Source organism: Ambystoma mexicanum, chromosome 11, assembly GCF_040938575.1.
Source record: "Ambystoma mexicanum isolate Mex_15411 chromosome 11, UKY_AmexF1_1, whole genome shotgun sequence".
Taxonomy (NCBI): domain Eukaryota; kingdom Metazoa; phylum Chordata; class Amphibia; order Caudata; family Ambystomatidae; genus Ambystoma; species Ambystoma mexicanum.
Window position 1 is genome coordinate 84,669,951 of NC_090934.1, and position 17,731 is coordinate 84,687,681.

At 46.7% G+C, this 17,731-nt stretch overlaps 1 protein-coding gene across 15 annotated transcripts in view; it reads left to right on the forward strand.

The window, feature by feature from the left end:
* The window catches only part of ZMYM4 (zinc finger MYM-type containing 4), a 1,943,772-nt gene that overhangs the window by 1,543,123 nt on the left and 382,918 nt on the right, over positions 1-17,731 (forward strand). For 10 of the 15 annotated variants that reach the window (XM_069622579.1, XM_069622582.1, XM_069622584.1 and 7 more), the window contains one exon: positions 16,677-16,775. The exons of the other annotated variants lie outside the window; for them this stretch is intronic. In XM_069622579.1, coding sequence (XP_069478680.1) covers positions 16,677-16,775 — 99 coding nt within the window. The remainder of the gene's footprint in view (positions 1-16,676; positions 16,776-17,731) is intronic. 15 annotated transcript variants of the gene reach the window in all.

The window sequence follows — 17,731 nt, forward strand, 5'->3', positions numbered from 1 at the left end:
GGGCTCCTGTCTGTCGCCGCTGCTCTTCAACCTTTACATCCGGCCCCTTCTCGATCTTTTGAACAAACTAGGAGTGCAATATACGAATTACGCTGATGACACTCAGGTTGTTATTCAGTTGAGTGGCTCATACAGCAGCGATACGGAAACCATTAACCGAATATATAAGGCCATACAAGATTGGATGGCTTGTAATTCTCTTGCTCTTAATGATAAAAAGACTGAACTCCTTATTGTGGCATCTAAAAACATCCGGGCAAAACTTGATCCTAACTACGCCTCTTTCCATATTGCGAATAACACCATCATAGTTCAAAAGAAAGTCAAAACCTTAGGAGTAGTACTTGATGAAGAACTCTCCATGAAATCCCATATTTCTTGCATTAAATCTAGTTGTGGTGCTATAAACAAGAGAATTAGATATATTTGACCATTCATATCAGAAGAGAACTGTGCTCTATTGTCCACTGCATTGATAAATTGAAGATTGGACTATTGTAGCAGCCTCCTGGCCGGCACCAGACTCGAACATCCAATCCTTACAAGTGGCACAGAACAATGCCGTGCGTGATATTTTCAATCAGTCACGTCGCACACACATCTCTACTTTTAGGAAAAAACTCCACTGGTTACCTGTCAAATAACGCATAAGATGCTTACTATAACCCATAAATGCCTCAGTCTCAGCGGCCCAACCTATATGTCATCCCGTATAGGCATCAAACCTAACGTGAGGAACCTTCACTCTTCTGCTGCGGTCACTCAATTATCTTAAATTTAGGACAGCCAAATTTGGAGGTACTACATTGGATGCTCAGGTACCCCTTTTATGGAACGCACTTCCAGCTGGTATACGGCAGATCCAGAGCTATACAGCGTTCAAACGTGCCGTAAAGACTCACTTATTTAACCTGGAATAATCTCCTGACTCGCTTCTCCATCTGCCTCCTTATGCTTGTTTGTCTTTGTCTTGTTCTTTGTGCGCCCTGGGGCCCACGGGCATGTTGGTGCGTTACAAAAATAATATAAATATAAATAAAATAAATATTGGCTTTTTCCCTGGATGGAGGCTGTCCCCCCTGGGAGCCTCCGAAGACAGGTTCCCACTACTGTCAGTCGCCTCCGGAGGGGCTAGACCTTATCTACACGAGCGGAATGTTCAGACTACTAAGGACAAGACTGTCAACAAGAAAAATAAGCCTCCAAGGACAAAAGGTTCTCTCTAGGAACAAGCCTCCGAAGAATCAGGTGAGGAGCAAGGGGAGGTGGAACCGGATCTTGACAGGTGCCATCTTTGAAAGCTCTGCTCCTGGGAGCCCAGCTCAGCATAATCTTATGTCTGGCGAGGGTGAAGGCCGTCCTGGGGAAGGTTCAGTGGCTGACTGCGGCATCCATTGCAACAGTCCCTTCAATTAAATCCCTGATGGTCAGTCCTCCTGCATCCACCTGATTCCCTTTTGCAGGCTCCAAATGCGGCCTTCCAGGAATTCCTAGATGGCTGGTGGCAGCAGGTCACAGGCACATAGACGGAATAGATTGCCTTCAAACAGGCATTCCGTAAAGATTTCAGTGTTGGTCGGTTCAAGGCTCCCCCTTCCAGATACCTCTATACTAGACTAAAGTAATTTCCGGCGCACCTCTGGAGGGTTGGTGAACCCACACAGGACATTCTCACGCCAGAGGCCTCTGGCTCCTGGAGGAAAAGGAGTTGCACATAAATATCCTGGAATTAGGGGAAGTCTTTTGAGCCCTCAGGTCGTTCCAACCTCAGCTACAGGGAAAGTGGTGTGTATTTTCACAGACAGCACCACCATGTTTTACGTCAGGAAGCAGGATGGGACGTGCACCCCTGCTCTCCGTGGAAATCCCAATCCTGTGGCACTGGGCAATTCTTCAAGACTTGTTCCATATCCCATTTCACTGAGCAGGCGTCAAGAACACTATTGCAGACTCGCTCAGCAGGAAGCTGTGGTCCTGTCACGAGTGGGAGCTTCAACAAGCGCAGATGTCGTGCCTCTTCAGCGAGTGGGGTCTTCTTCAGATCAACCTCTTTTCGGGACGGCTGGCAACTAAGTGCCGGAGGTTCATCAGGAGATATCCTCAGCTGAGGAGTCTAGGGGATGCCTTCTAATTCAACTGTGAGGGGCTCTTCCTGTACACCCACCCCTGCAATTCCTCTGCTGTTACGTGTGATCACCATATTCAGACGTTGCCACTGCAGGATGATCCTCATTGCACCGGCGTGGCCAATGCATATCTGGCACTCAGATCTTCTTCTTATGTCAGTGGTTCCGGCCATCCAGCTGCCTCCACTTCCCAACCTCCTCTCCAGAGAAGGATCGATCCTGCCCCATGACTCAGCGTCACTGAGCCCTCCCACGGCCTGGCTCCTGCAGCCCTAGAATTTCCCCACTATTCCCTGCCGTTGGAATGCAAGAAGATCCTGGCCAGGGCTCCTGTTAGGCCCCTTCATGGGGCTGTTTCATGCACATTCAATAACGATACAGGAGCCATTGTGCACTCCCAACCTTCCCTTTATTCCTCCATTCCATTACTGCCTTTCCCCTTCCCTTGATCCTTTCCCTTGGGGTCTTTTTGTGGCTCGGTGAGGCCTGCTTGGTTGCTCGTGGGTCTCTTCCGCGCTCTCGCATTGCAGTGTTTGACGTCTCTGCTCTCTCCTTTTCCTCCCTCTCGATCTCTTCCCCTTTCGTTGGTTCATGCTCTTCAAAGTATAGCTCGTGGAGGAGGGAGTCCTTTGGCGTCATTTTTCCGTAGTTCCCTGTCGTAGTTGTCACTTGTTCTTTGCCCCTTTTTCGCTAGGATGGGGTCTGTGCAGTTCGTCTGTCCTTTGGCTTTGTTTGCTTCTCCCGCATCTTGCTCGGGCACGTGGTTCTTTTGGGGGGTTACTTTGAATGACCTATAGTGGACACTGATGAGTGCGTGTTGTAGTGCTGTCCGGTGGCTGAGACGGATGTGCCCTATGGCGGGACTTGGTATCATGCGGATGGTGTCTGGCACTCTGCGGTCTCCCTGGGTTGGGTCGCGTCGTGACTGTCCTTTAGGCTGCTCTGTCTGTGCCGTCCTCCATTGGGTGGCATGGTCTTGGGTTTGTCTAGGGGGTAATCTTCCGCCCTTGTATGGTACAGTTGCCTTGTACTGGTGTTTCCTGTGACTTCTGCTCCCCCCCCCCCCCCCGTACGATATCTAGAAATCTAGAAGGATACTGGGTGGTTGCAAAGCTCATAGTCCGAACGGGTGAGGTTTGTGTGCCAAGTGCCGGTCCATCCCCTTTTTGGTGGGCTAACTCAGGGTAGAGGGGGTGTGCATGCCTGTGACGTCTAGGTGGGCTGGTGTTGGTGGCCTTGATGTCTAACCGTGCCATCGGTGGACTCCGGTATCTTGCCTGGGCTGATGGTGTGGGTTGGCATGCAGAGCTTGTGAGTGGTCCTGTTCTGCACATTCCCTGAAGGAGACCTTCCTGGCCACAGCGCCAGCATGTTCGTCCAGAGGATGAGTATGGTTGTCTGTGTGTGTGTGTTTCCACCCTTGCCCGTGGCATTGCTCTTTGCTCGGGCTTTGTTGCTGGTGTCTTCTAAGTTTCCTCCTACTTCAGGGTCGAGTGGGCTTAGTGCATTGCAGTTGCCCTTCCGTGAGGGCCGCAATGGCGTCGCGTTCAATTTTCCTTTCAATGGCGGCTGCCTGTGCGTCAACTCTCTTGTATGTTTTGGCCAGATTTAGCATTTTCACTAGGGATAGGGGCTTTTTGAGGAGGTGTTTTCTGAACATTGACGAGGTGCACCCTTCTATGATCTTAGTTATATCTTATATATAGTCTTATAGCTTCTTCATCATTGAAGTTGGCGAAGTCGCAATCCACTGCTGGAGATGTATGACGAACCTTCCAATTGATTTGTATGGACGTTGCCTGTGTTGGTTGAATGTAAGGCGTTCGTAGACTTTGTTGGAGCCTACTATGAGCTTGTCGTTGACTGCATCGAGGAGACATTGGTACGTGGTTTTGTCTGTTGCTGGGATTGTCTTGATAATGTCCTTTACCTCTTTTCCTACCAGGTTCCTAAATATACGGAGTTTGTTTGGCGGGTCTTGGTTCCCAATTGCACCTAGAAAGTCTTCAAATTCTTCGACCCATTCCCCCCATCTTGTTCCTTGGTCGTGGTGCGGGATCAAGGCGAATGGGTTGGGCCTTCTCATGACGGCGGCATGGGGTCTGGGGCCCAAGTCTGCTAGGTTTTGCGCACTTGCATCGGGATCTGCTTGCGCTTGGTCAGTCATGGTGGCCGGTGTTTAGTTTGGGTAGGGAGTGCTGTGCACTTGTGTGCGGTCTTTGGCGGCCGATCGCTGTGTTTTGGGCCTTTGGTTTGTATGGGTGGTGCTGCGTTTACTTTCGCTGTTGCCGGTCCTGTCTGGTACGGGTCTTCTCTGCTGCTAGTACGCATGTGCTCGGGCAGCTTTCCAGGTCTGTCTTATTTCCTGTGCGTGTCCTTGTGGTGGTGTTTGACCTGTGGCGCACTGTCATCGTGTGCGTAGTCCTTGTTGTGGGCCTGTGTGGTCTTCGGTTGCCTAGCCTTCATATTGGGTTTGGGGTGGCTCCTCAGGCCTGTTCAGATGGCTTTTAGCCATTTCTGTGGGTGTCTTGCCTGGCTGCCAGGTTTGGAGCTGGCAGGTGGCTCAATTCGTGGTGGGGTTTGCCCTTCGGTACGCTGTCCCTAACACGTTTATTCGCTAGGGCGCTTTTCTTGTGGGCGCTGCTCTGTAATCTCATGGGCATTTGGCCACCTGCGTCGCTTGGACCTTGCACACTGTTCGCGTGGCGGGGTATCTGGTGGCCCTGTGGTTAGTTGGGCTGGTAGCGGTATTAGGTCCTAGTTTGAGTCTCAGTGGGGGTATAGATGTCCTCCTGGGCTTTGGTGGTGACAGGCTTAGTCCTGGGAGCCTAGTAGCTTCAGGGGCTTAGCTCCTTTTGTGCAGTGTGTCGGCCCTAGTCCTTTGTTTCCTGTTTGTTTTCTGTAGGTCTTGCGGGGAAGCGTGGCAGTGCGCCTGTTTTCTCACGTATTGGTGTCTTAGAGTGGTACGCACGTATTAGTACGTACCTCTCCCAGGTCTTGGAGTATAGCTGGGGCTGTGAAATCATGCGCGTGTGTTGGTTAGTTCTGTTTCACTTCACGTTCTTTTATTTATTTTTTATTTTTTTGACTGTCACATACTTGGAGACACAGGGTTTTATCTTTGTGGCTATGTGCCAGTACTGTTATGACTGTCACGCAAATGGGAGACACGGGGTTCTGGGTCCGTGTCCTTGGTAATTTGTCAACTTCCCCCCGTCTTTGTTGGGACTCCTTACTTGTAGGCGGATGCGTCCACGGTGGTCCGGCCTCTCCCCCTTCAAACGGCGTCCTGCAGGCTCCTGATGCTGCAGCTCTGTCGCCGCAGTGTCTGCGTCTCTTGTCGGGCATACGGGCCCTTCAGCCGGTGCCGGATGTCTTCGATGCTAGGATCGCTGGTCTGCTTCCTGGGCCGCTCTCCTTCGGGGCACACAGACCTTCTCTTTGAACTCCGCTTTTACAGGACTCACGGGCCCTCTTTCTGGTCTCCTGTTCTTCTTCGGGCACATGAGCCCCCCTCCTAGGCACCTCTGTTGACATTGCGGGGCACACGGTCCTCGAGCTCCTCTTCCACAGGGCATACGGGCCCTCTTCCTGGTCTCCTCCGTTGGGATCTTCTGTGCCAGGGCTTACGGGTCCTTCTCCTGGCTTCCGTCGTTGCAGGGCACACGGGCCCACCGCTTCACCTTTTCTGCAGGGCGTGCAAGCCCTCCGTTCTTGCAGGGCACACGGGCCCACCAACACTGCTGAGCACACAGGCCCTCTGCCTCCTCTGCTGCTGGGCGTAGTCAGCCCGCCTAATCCACACTGCAGGGCCGTCCTCTTCCTTCAGACGCGGCGCTCCTCATTCCACGGTACTGTCATCAAGGCACTGCTGGCGTTTGTATCGCCCCGTCGCCCGTTGTTAGGCCCCTTCATGGGGCTGTTTCATGCACATTCAATAACGACACAGGAGCCATTGTGCACTCCCAACCTTCCCTTTATTCCTCCATTGCATTACTGCCTTTCCCCTTCCCTTGCTCCTCCCTTTCCTCCCGCCTCCCGCTCCCTCCCATAGCCTTGAGCTTCCCTCTTAAAGAGGCTCTGTCTTTTTTCCACTTACAACAGCTCCCTCTACGTTTTCTTGCTACAGGCACAAGTGGCAGCGCTTCACAGTTTGATGTTAGACACGGAAGATCACACTGCTGCCAGTAATGATTGTGCAGCTCTTCCCGTACCTACTCTCGCTGGCTAAAGCTGGCCTTGCCCATGCCTCCATCAAGGTGCATCTGGCTGTGAAATCCCAGTGCACATGGGCTCCAGGCAAGCTCTCCCTATGGTCGCATAGGCTCGTCAAGGAGTTCAAGGGACTCTTCAGGGCTCTCCCGCCGGTAAGGGCTCCTGCACCGGCTTGAGAACTGAACGTGGTCCTGTCTAAGCTCATGGGGCCTCCATTTCATCCAATGCATCATGCCCTTTGAAATTTCTGTTATGAAATACCACTTTCCTAGTGGCGATCACCTTTGTACTGCTGGTCAAGGAGATTCAGGCCCTCTCCTGTAAGCAGCCATATTTGTCCTTTCACACTACTAAAAGAGGTGCTGCGGATTCATCCCATCTTCATGTCAAAGGTTCCAATGGGCGTTTATCTTAACAAGCCGTTGGCTCTACGAGTTTTCTTTGTGAACCCTTCTACGCCTGCTGAAAGGACGTTGCAATCACTGAAAGTTGCTTGTGCCCTCAAGCTCTACATGGCACGCACCAAAGACTTTTGGAAAACGTCTCTGCTTTTTGTCAATTTTTTAACCTGTCAAACACTGGAAGGCCCTGTCAAAGGCTTCCATAGCCATGTGGCTCTCCGGGAGTGTTATGCATTGCCGTCATTTACCCAACAGACTGCTTCCAGGCCGCCCTAGAGCCCACTTCTCCAGAGCCATCGCTGCATTGACTACATTTCTCTCTGTTGTTGCCCTGCTCGACATCTGCAGGGCTGCTACATGGAGGGGTAACCACAACTTCACAAAATTCTACTGTGTTAACAGAGATTCCATGGAGGAATCCTGGATCGGCCAAGCAGTGCTATGCAACCTGTTTGTGGCGAGTATGTTCCTGGGGTAAGAGTTTTGCTTCTGTGAGCCTTGCCACATCCTGTGGTTGTTTGTATACTGCTGTGTAATCGCATTCATGAGCGTGTGAATCCATGCAAGAACCCGTGCTGGAGAAGGTACAAGTTACTTACCTGTAACTCTTGTTGAACATGGGTCTTAAATGGATTCACATGCTTGCCATCCCTCCTTCCCCTCTGTCTATTCTTGGTTCATACTGCCACTTTACGTGCTCTACCAAATCTGAAGATGGCCACCAGGGGTGGAGCTTAGGACGAGTGTCATTGGCTGGCGACAGTATGACCCAAAGGACACTGATAGGCTATAGAGGAGATCAGCAGTTTAAAGCTAAACTGCTTTCTTTTTACCAAGGATTCCAAGCCTGACACCAGTGAATATTCATGAGCATGTGAATCCATGCAAGACCCAATGCTGGAGAACAAGAGTTACAGGTAAGTAACCTGTACCTCATTGGAAACTGTAAAAAGGTGAATCGATTTGCTAGAGTATCCTTTGCCAGCATTGTCTGCAAAATTATTTGGAGAATCCATTGCAGAAGTAATCACAACATTTATCAATAAGGCCTTAGATCAAGATGTTGTACTGTTCTAACTAAAAGCATCTATCATGACTCCACTTTTAATTAAATCCACATATCCGTTGTCCAGGTCTTTCATGGCTATTCAAGGTCTTGGTAAACAACAAAAAAGGGAGGTAAAGCTAAATCTTACAATTAGGCTGGGCATAATATTTGATAGCCAAAAATTATACACTGAAAGAAATAACCTCTAGCAATCATAAATGGATATAGTTCATTCCAAAACAATTTATACTTTTTGGGAATTGTTTATTAAATCATTTTATATGAAATACATTGTCAATCTGTACCAATTACAAAACATTACATTAAGTGATCTGGCGCAACAACTGCTCCAACAACTCATTGGTGTCTAGTCCAAAACCCTCAAACATTCCTCTCGTATACAGTCAAATTGAAGTTTATTCAGATAAAATCCACAAACCAATGTATATGTACATAGTTTATTAATAAAATACAATGTACATAATCACAGTAAAATTGATAAAGAACAATAATATCCAGTGAAAATGTTAAAAATGAACATACCCAAAGGTTTTCTTCTGTTTCATGCCCTTCTCAAAAATTCTTAGCAAGTCCAAGCAACAACTATAGATTCAGCTTGTAGCAGAAAAATAAGTGCGGGTCGACATTGATTAAATTGGCTTCTCTCAGCAATGGAGTAATTGTCCTTTTCCGAATGTCCTCATAGAGGGGGCAGAACAAGACAAAGTGTAGCAGGTCCTCTTACGGCATTGCAGCCAGGGCAGACCACAGACAGCTCATGGCCCGAAAAGTTCCTAGTTTTTTCTCTCAACCACAGGAGATGAAAGCGGGCCCTGGTCAATACGCAGCAATCTACAGTTTAGTTGCTGTATAGCAAATAGGGCTGAATTACTTCTGGTTGCGTGAGTAGCACATGTTTTCTTTTCGAATCAAGGAAGAGCCCATTTGATTCACGTTTTGTTCAAATTAAAACACAAAAGGCCTTCTTATAAATGTTGTACTCAACTAATGTTAACAGTTCATCTGGACACTGTAAACTAAGAGCATTCAACTGTTTCAGGCACACGGAAATACAATTCAGCCATGGTACTTTGCGCCAAGAGAAGCCGAACAGTAGGCTTTTAATGATGTCATGCGACAAAATGGCTCTTGGATTTGACCATATTCCAAGCCAGTGCATCAGTGGCGCCTCATACCAGTCATCCCCTATGTATTAAATATACCTAATTCTGTGCGTACAGCATAGCTGGGGGGAGAACTAAGGAGCACCATTAACGTTTTTAAAAAGTTATCAGTTACCTCGATAGAGGCTACTTTTTCATTGCTCCACAATGCTGCCCCATAATTAGTTGGCTTGTACTTGATACACTTCTAACATTAAATTGAGTGGTTGGCCTTGACACATGTTCCTAAAACGAGAAATGCCCCCCAATGTCTGTTTCATTCTCCAGCTTGGGGTCTGGCATGGATTCACATGCTCATTAATATTCCCCGTCGTCGGGCCGGGAATCCTCAGTAAAAGAAAGTGTTTCACTTTCACTTAACAACTGTATTTCTCCTCCAAACCAATCATTGTACTCTGGGTCGTACTTACTGCCCCCAGCCAATGACAGTCCTCTCCCTAAACCCCTCCTCTGTCAGCCATCTTTAGATTTTTACTGCATGTTTCAGTTTTGGGCATCCTCGAGTTTTTCTCTGTGAGCTACTTCCACAATTTTTGTTTTTTTGATGGAAATAGTTTCCATTTTTGTCAAATAAGAGCATGTGTGCTCTTCTTTCCATCTACTGACAGCAGGGATTAGTTTGTCCGTGAATTCTCAGCGCCCCTCAAGGGTGAGGATCGTCTAAAGTTTTTTTGAAGTTTTCAGAAGGCCATTGCACCTACTCCACACCTCCTCCCATGACGGAGAAGTAAGGAAGATCCCTTTTCAGGCCCTGCACCAAATGCAGGCTACAGAATGTGTTTGTAGAGGACAAACGACTCCAACGCCTCTACTGTCTTCACCCGGATCACAAGGAGGGAGAGTGCGAGATCTTCCTTGTCTTCTCCCAGAATACGTTGAAGTATCGACACAGTAGACTGGCGGCGTGGCAGAACGCCAAGGATTCTGCCCCCTACCCCGAGCAGGGTCATGCCTCACCCAGGACCAGCTGGTCCAAGGAGCGGGCTTCTTAGTCCTTCGAGGGTGCCCCACCCGGGTCCCGCGATGGACAGGTCTCTATCAATATCGCCATTCTCCTCCATCTCCAGGCAGCGATTGAGCTCCTCCTCAATGATGAAATCATCCAAACCCGGCTAAGCTGCAGGAGAAATACGAGGAGCCAAGGACAGAGGAGAAGGCGGCCGACCTGCCAAAGAAGGCGCAGGAGAAGTCTTTGGTGGCGGCGACTGCTCTCTCGAAGGCGAAAGGGTCCGACTCCGTGAAGCCTCCATTATGACTGTGGCAAAGCCGGCTGGCACACCGGAGAATGATGCCGTCTGAGACGGGCTCCGACCCCTAAGGGTGCAAAAATGGGGCGGGGTGCGAAGAAGTCCCAGTCCAGCCACAGGCTATGGAAGTTTAGTCCACAAACCCCATGAGGACCTGGAGGCCCCTACTAGATTTGAGAGACCTGTATAGTGGGAGAGAGGCCTATCAATGCAGTCTAAATATAGCACAATGCAGTTTGGTCACAGGCACTTCTTGATTTGAGGCTTATCAAAGCAGTCTAAATATCACACAATGCTGTTTGGACACAGACCCCTACTAGATTTGAGAGACCTGTATAGTGAGAGGGAGGCCTATCAATGCAGTCTAATTATAACGCAATTTGGACACAGGCACTTACTATATTTGAGGCCTATCAATGCAATCTAGATATTACACAATGCAATTTGAGAAACCCTGCTCTATTTGAGAGACCTGTATGGAGGTGGGACGTCTATCCAGCGGGTCAGGTTAGTACATTATTAAGTAATGATTACATTTTTTTCTAACTTGAGGTTGAGGGAGAAAGATGCAATAGGGAGTAATCGCCTTGTTTAATATAGGTTTGCTAAGTGGCTAGGATTATAGGGAAGAGTTGTAGCTCTCCCCTAACCCAGGCCACTCCTATCTTACTGTTACTTGTAGCTGATGGTTGACGGCTGGCCACTGGCTTCCCCTGCGGACACTTGCTGACACTTCCTGGAGCCGCCTCTGTTGGAGCCGCCCTTGGCCTTGGGGCCCTTAGCCGCAGGGCTGCTCAGGCAGAGGGCTGCCCTGGGAAGACCAGTGATGAAGGCCGAGAGGGCCAAAGAGAGCGCGGATGGGCGGGTTGGGAGGCGGGAGGGCAGTGAAAGCAGGAACAGGGCTCTGGTGGGAGCGGGCTCGTGGGGGCTTTCAGAGGGCCTTGGTGCCTGATAAGTATTCAGAAAAAAAGGCTCACCAGGAAGGGGCAAGTGTTCGCCGAGCTCCGCTTAAAATGGAGCCGGTGATTTTGCAGCATCGCTAGGTTCCCCAAAACATGGTCCAACGGACCAATGAGAGCGCGGATGGGCTGGTCGGCAGGCGGGAGAGCAGGGAAAGCAGGAACAGGGCACAGGGTGGGAGCGGGCTGCTGGGGCCTCATGGGGGCTTTCAGAGGGCCTTGGGGCCTGATAAGTATTTTTTTTAAAAAGCTTACCAGGAAAGGGCCAAGCGTTCACCGAGCTCCGCTGCAAATGGTCTAGAATGGTAGACTCGAGCAACTATTTTAGTGCCCCGAGCCGATTGTCTTCTGAGGCATGTGGACTATTCTAACAGTTGACCAACAACAGTTTATCCCTTCGGTCACTGGTCACAATGACATATTGAATATAGGAGGGATTCACTTCCCTCACCCCAATGCGGTAATTTACGGATGATTTAATCAAAATTGCCCACCCCCATACACACTTCACATACGTGTCATTCATCCACAACAAACAGCAAAAAATAATTCTGTTGTGGCTAATTGCCAGTTATGTTATGAATTGGGTCTCAATTAGGACCAAGTGTGTCATCAGTTAATGAGCATGACTCGCACACTTCTTCTGGGTAGAACCGGTTGTATCACAAAGTAGCCGATACTCGGGTTGCCAGTGATGTCGACCATCATTACCTAACCAAACAAAAACAGATGGAAATATCTTCGTTTTCTGAATCTTCTACACGAGTTTCGGCTATTGTCGTCCGCAACCAGTCGATTGAACCAGCCTCATCAGGACATGATGCATAATGTGTTCACAGGGAAGCATCATTGTAACTAAGATAAACAGAAAATAAACTAATTTGCCAAACACAGCTGAAAAAACGTGATCAAAATTGTATCAAATCAGAAATTTCAAAAAGGATCATCTAAAATGATTAATAGTGCCTAAACAATTAATGAAATATCAGACTGCGTCCAGTGCAGCACTCCCTTCAATGGTGCACAAAGAATGTCGAACTGGGAGAATCTAAACCACCAGTGCGGAGGGCCATCAACCCAAATAGCATGCAGTGCTCAAGGTATAAAGTGCATATCTATCTGCATGCCAAATATCTAATGTGGACGTACCACTCTCGCAATTGATGTTCGAGATAGCTAAAATAGAAACACACAAACAAGCCTTTGACTAGGTGCTAAGCAATATCTGTGTCAAAATTCACTGGGTGTTGAAATGACCTGCATACCTAAACAAGGAATCCTAGGTTTACAAGATAGCTGCACCCACTTAGTAGACTTTCTGGGTGTCTACTTGGTATCCATGCCAGAGAGTTTAACGTGGTCTTACCAAGCACCACTAGACACCAAGGGAAAAGAGAACATGCATGCGATTACTCATGGGGCTCCAGTTGTACCGATCATAGCGGAAAACTAAGGCTCTGTTAACCTGATGTCTTACCTAAATGGAACCACGTGTTCGTGTGACCCGCAGATATCCAAACCCTGCCTGCCACGTATAGGTAAAAGGAACCGGTCCTCTGCAAAAGCAGTGCGCCGTGCTGGACTGCTATGGGGGAGATCACAAGAAGTGTGAAGGGAAGAAGGAAAGCTGAATCACTAACCTGGCTGTGAGAATGAGGGCTGGGTGGTGAACTGGAAAGTAGCTGCTATGCATTCGCACGAGGACCGCGATAGTGGCCATATTGAGTGTACTCGACCTGGTGGCTCACTGGTACTGCTTACCTCAACAGTGCAGTCCACTATCGAGACCCTTACTGTGAGTCTGTAAACTGTATATCCAACGTTGTTCTAGTTTGTGTAACCTGCTTGCGCTGGAAAAACTAAATCGATCAACCTTCACTTGATCAATAATGGTCCATTTTAAATAATCGGTAGAGTGCTGCACCTCCTTGTAATGCTGTACAAGGGGTGCTGTCCGATTTTGAGTGCCGATGTGGGATCTGTGTTCATTAATTCTGCTCACCACTTTCCTACTGGTCATTCTGATGTATAACAAATCACAAGGGCATCTAATGCCAAAAATGACATTGCTGCGTTGGCAGTTCCTGAACTTGCGCAATTATCATACAAAATTGTGACTAATGTCCTAGAGGTGAATTGACAGACTGCAATTACCAAAAGGGTAATGTCCCACTACTGGTGTCTTGTTTTGTCCCCAAGCTGCTTGCAGTGTTTTTTGTTTCAAGGAAGAGGTATGTGAAAAATCTGGAATGTACCAAGCTATCGCGCACATGCCTGCCTCGTGTCAAGACGAACAGTGATGGTCCAGTGGTGCAACCGGTGCTAATCACCAGGTTCCAATATTTTTGGATCAGCTGTTTTATCTTAGCTGTATGTCTGGAAAAGGTAGTGACACATCCGATCCGCTGACTCAGGGAGTTACATCTCTGTCCGTGAAAAGTGCCCTTTTCGCTGCTTGTTTAACATACTTTCATGGGTACCCTTGTAATGTTAATGTGTCTGTTAGGGTTTGGGAATGGTAAGCATAGTATTTGCCTAAGTATAATTCCGCCGAATCCAAAGGATTTTCCCATATGGTAGATTATCCATGAGGGATTGTGGATGCTGACTGGTATGAAGTAGTAAAGTATTTGTCAGTCTTTCCGAAAGAGTGGTGTACATTTTACCTCCATAGTGCCCGATGTTTAATCAGAATGTGCTTCCTTTAGATTTAGAGTGACTCAAACACTAGATTGGAATCACACTGTTGAGCCACTCCATGAACTGACTCAGACTTTCCGTCTGGCCAATCCAGATAAAGAAAACCTCATCTATATAATGCCTCCAATGTGTAATACCTGTTGTGCAGCAGAGGGGTTATTATTCAAAGTGAAAAGCTCTTCAAAATTCCCCATTTAAATATTGGCCACCGATGATGGAAATGCTGCACCCATTGCTACTCAATGTTTCTATAGAAAGCTCATTATTGAATTCGAAAAAGTTATTGCAAAAATCTATTTAGAACAGTTCAAGTATGAAGCCCAATGGTACCAATGTACCCTGGATTATGTTAAGAGCTTCATCCTGTGGAATGTTGGTATACAAGGCTGTGATGTCTAGTGAAACTAAGAGTTTGGTTGTGCTATCAAAGTCAAGCCCTTCGCAAGCGTTAATGGCTGAAGTTGTGTCTTTTAAGAAGGATGGAGTGTTCCCCATCTCCCAAAGTCATGTTCTATGTATTTCCCAATGGGTTCTAAAATGGACCCACACAGGGGGACAATGGGTCTCCACAGTGGGTTTGTAGCATTTTTATGAACCTTAGGCAGGGCGTACATTGCAGGGGTCCGGCAGTCACTGGTTATCTGGAAAATCTCCTCTTCAGTCGATAGAAAGCCTAATTAAATTGCCCTGTTACAGAGCACCTGTAGTTCTGGACTCAATTCCGTCGTGGGATCAGTTCTGATTTTAACATAACGATTAGGATTAGCAAGGTAAGCACCATAATCGTATATATTGGTCCTTAGTCATCATAACAATTCCTCCGCCTTTATCTGCCGTCTTGTTTAGGATGTGCTTGTTATTGGACACATTTTTAAGTGCCTCCCTTTCTTAGAGCAGACAGCAGTTAAATTACAACGGTTTGTCCAGACTCCCCATCTTTTCAACCTCAATCCGACTTTCATTCAGGATATGGTACGAAAAATTATCTAGATTTAATTCAATCATTTTGCTGTGTGTCGAAATGAAGTGAATCCTGGATGTTGAATGAGCTACACATACACCCAAATTAAGGATATTATTTTGTGTGGCCTTAACAGTCAAATATGTAATGGCTGATAACTGGCCACCAAGCTGTTCTGCATGCCTATGAGCTTTGTGCCTTAAGCCTTGTTGCACAAATTAATCGACTGGTAAAATGGTATTTTTTATAAATGTATGTTGTTTCGTAGAACACTCACTTATAAGTAACTTTTCAATGATGGACTGCTCATTGATTAATTCAAAAAGGTTTCTGTAACTTCCTATATGTAGGTATACCGAATATTAAAATTGTTAAAATAAAAAAAAAATCATAAGTTTGACAACTTTCTTCACTTTTAAAAGGCACTAAAAACCTGGCAGTTTTACTGATCTTTTTGCCAGTTTTGGGTAATTAAGTCTGTGTATTATGCCTTGATCTAGTTCATTTATCCTTTGGCGTATTATATAAATGGCCATTTCTATTTCCATGTTAAAGTCCCTGCCACCAACCGGAACCAATACCACTACTGTCTTGGTCCAGGTAGTCACCCATGGGAGACTTGGGGCTACTTTTGTGCTTGTCTCCACTTTTGTTGTCCATAAAGTTCTCAAAAAGGCTACCAACAGTCCTGTCTTCAGTGAGAAGGATGGAACTCAGTTGGGGGTGGGGGGAGGAGATGGTCATGCCATTCGAGAAAATTAGCAAAAAGGTAGTGGGGACCTGGAGAAAGGTTCTACCTTCTTTCAGGTAGCATAAGGTGAATCCCGCAGAAAGAAGACGCAGTGATCTACTTAATAATCTTATGCAGGGTTCAATATCCTTCCCTTTTAAGTCGGCTTTTGATACTTCCTTTGGTCAATTTCCTCTTCATATGTGTTTTTTTTACCCCAAAACTGCCATGTGCCCTCTAAAATTGGGCAATGCCATACCCTCTTAAATTCTTGGCAGATTGCAAAGGATTGTTAAAGCTGGATTATGACGAGTTCAGTGAATAAAATGGAAACTAGCCAGGATGCGTGTAGCGGAAACTAGAAATTATATGCAATGTAGAGAGAATGGAAACTTTCCAGTAATGTAATAGAACTCTTTCCCTTCATATACTGGCAATGCCACATTGATTAATACGTGTTACCAAAGTGTGCCCAGCAAACTAGCTGACATATACCTTGATTTGTTTAGTATTAGCCTGGCCAATATTCAAATCGCCTTACTAATCAGAGATAGAATTGCTCAGCATTATAACCTGGACCGTTGCCCTATCTGCAAACTCCACAACATTCTATTCATGCAGTGTAGTATACATTGGGCTTGGGGGATGAATTTGTTTTCTCATCGAAACACTATTTTATTGTAATTTGGTATTGTTATAAGCACCTTACTGCACTCTTAACTCCTAATACTGGTCTTTTAATGATATCTAGATGTTTTTTATCCTTGAAATGTGTGCAGTGTTTGAGTCTCTTCAGAGCGGAAAAGAACCTAATTTGCACAGTCTTAACTGATGCTTGGGCACAGTAATTCGCTATTTACTAATGTTTGGATTTATGCAGTTCACATGAAATCACAAGTTATTTACAACCTAACACTTAAGTTCATCTAAGCCACCAGTATCGCTGATGATGCAGCATTTTTCTTTTGTTTTTCATGTCTTTATTCATTGCTGCTCCTGGTGACTGCTGAATCCTAGAAACCCTAAAGTTACTGCCTTCTTGCCTTGCCCCCTTCCTTTCCCTGATGCCTTATTCCCCTCTTTAAACTATTCCTTCCTTTTTAAGGGGAATTGCATGCTGCTCTCAGTCCCTGCCCAGAGACACCAGGAGGTGTTCAAGAAGAGTGTTCAGCCCCTCAGGAACCCCCTGAGTACAACTGCGGAGGTGAAATGAATTTGTCACATATACACTGCGGATCTTTTAACCTTCAACTTTGAGCACTTGTTGGAGAATCTATTGTAATGTTTTTGCACCTGGTGGCAGTCTTTGGTTGGGTTCATGGATAACACCTACTACACATTGACGTTTTAAAAATTGATATGGGAACCCACTTCACAGTTTTAGAAAGTGATGGGTAATGGCTTAGGTTCCAGGATGCCTGTGAATGGAATGAGTGCTTCGTCTTCAAGTGCATTCTTGTTTTAAAGTCCAGTTTTACTTTTGTTTGGTTTGACTACATGATTTCCCATTTTCTATGATATATTTTACTTGGGGTTTTCTATTGGGCTCTTCAGTTCTCACCCGACTTGCCTAATCTCCTATTGTAGAATTTGCCATTGCTACCAAATACTTTGAAAGAATTGTTCAAGTTCATATTGTGTTGTTAAAGTAACTCTGCTCCTGTATCAAGTCTGTCTCCAGTTATCTTATTCTTTTATTTCTTTGTGGGTTTTTTTTTTGGTCGGGCCCTTACTTAAACACATTTCAATCAAGAGTATTTTTGTTTAGTTGTCACATTGTATGAGCCGCCTATACGAGGACATGAGACTCTAAGGCCTGGGGATGCCCACCGGCTAAAGGGAAAGGGGCTACCTGGAGCTCGTACACTGGAGAATCCTTGAGAGACCTTCTGCACGTCGCAAACCATCTCGCACTATGCAATCGGGAATCCATGCCATCCGCCATGGAAAGGGTAGTTCAAAGCCTTCCTAAATCCTCAATCCCTCAGTTCCCTCGTACAGGTAGAACCGCCTAGAGAGGGCCACTTGCCATACACCGTGCAATTTCTGTTCGGTCCACACAGTCAGATGCTGGGTGAACACAAAAAGGTGACAGCCAGCACGTGTATAGCGTATTGAAAGTTTTCATGCGAGTATCTTGCTGCAAAGTTACCATTTCCA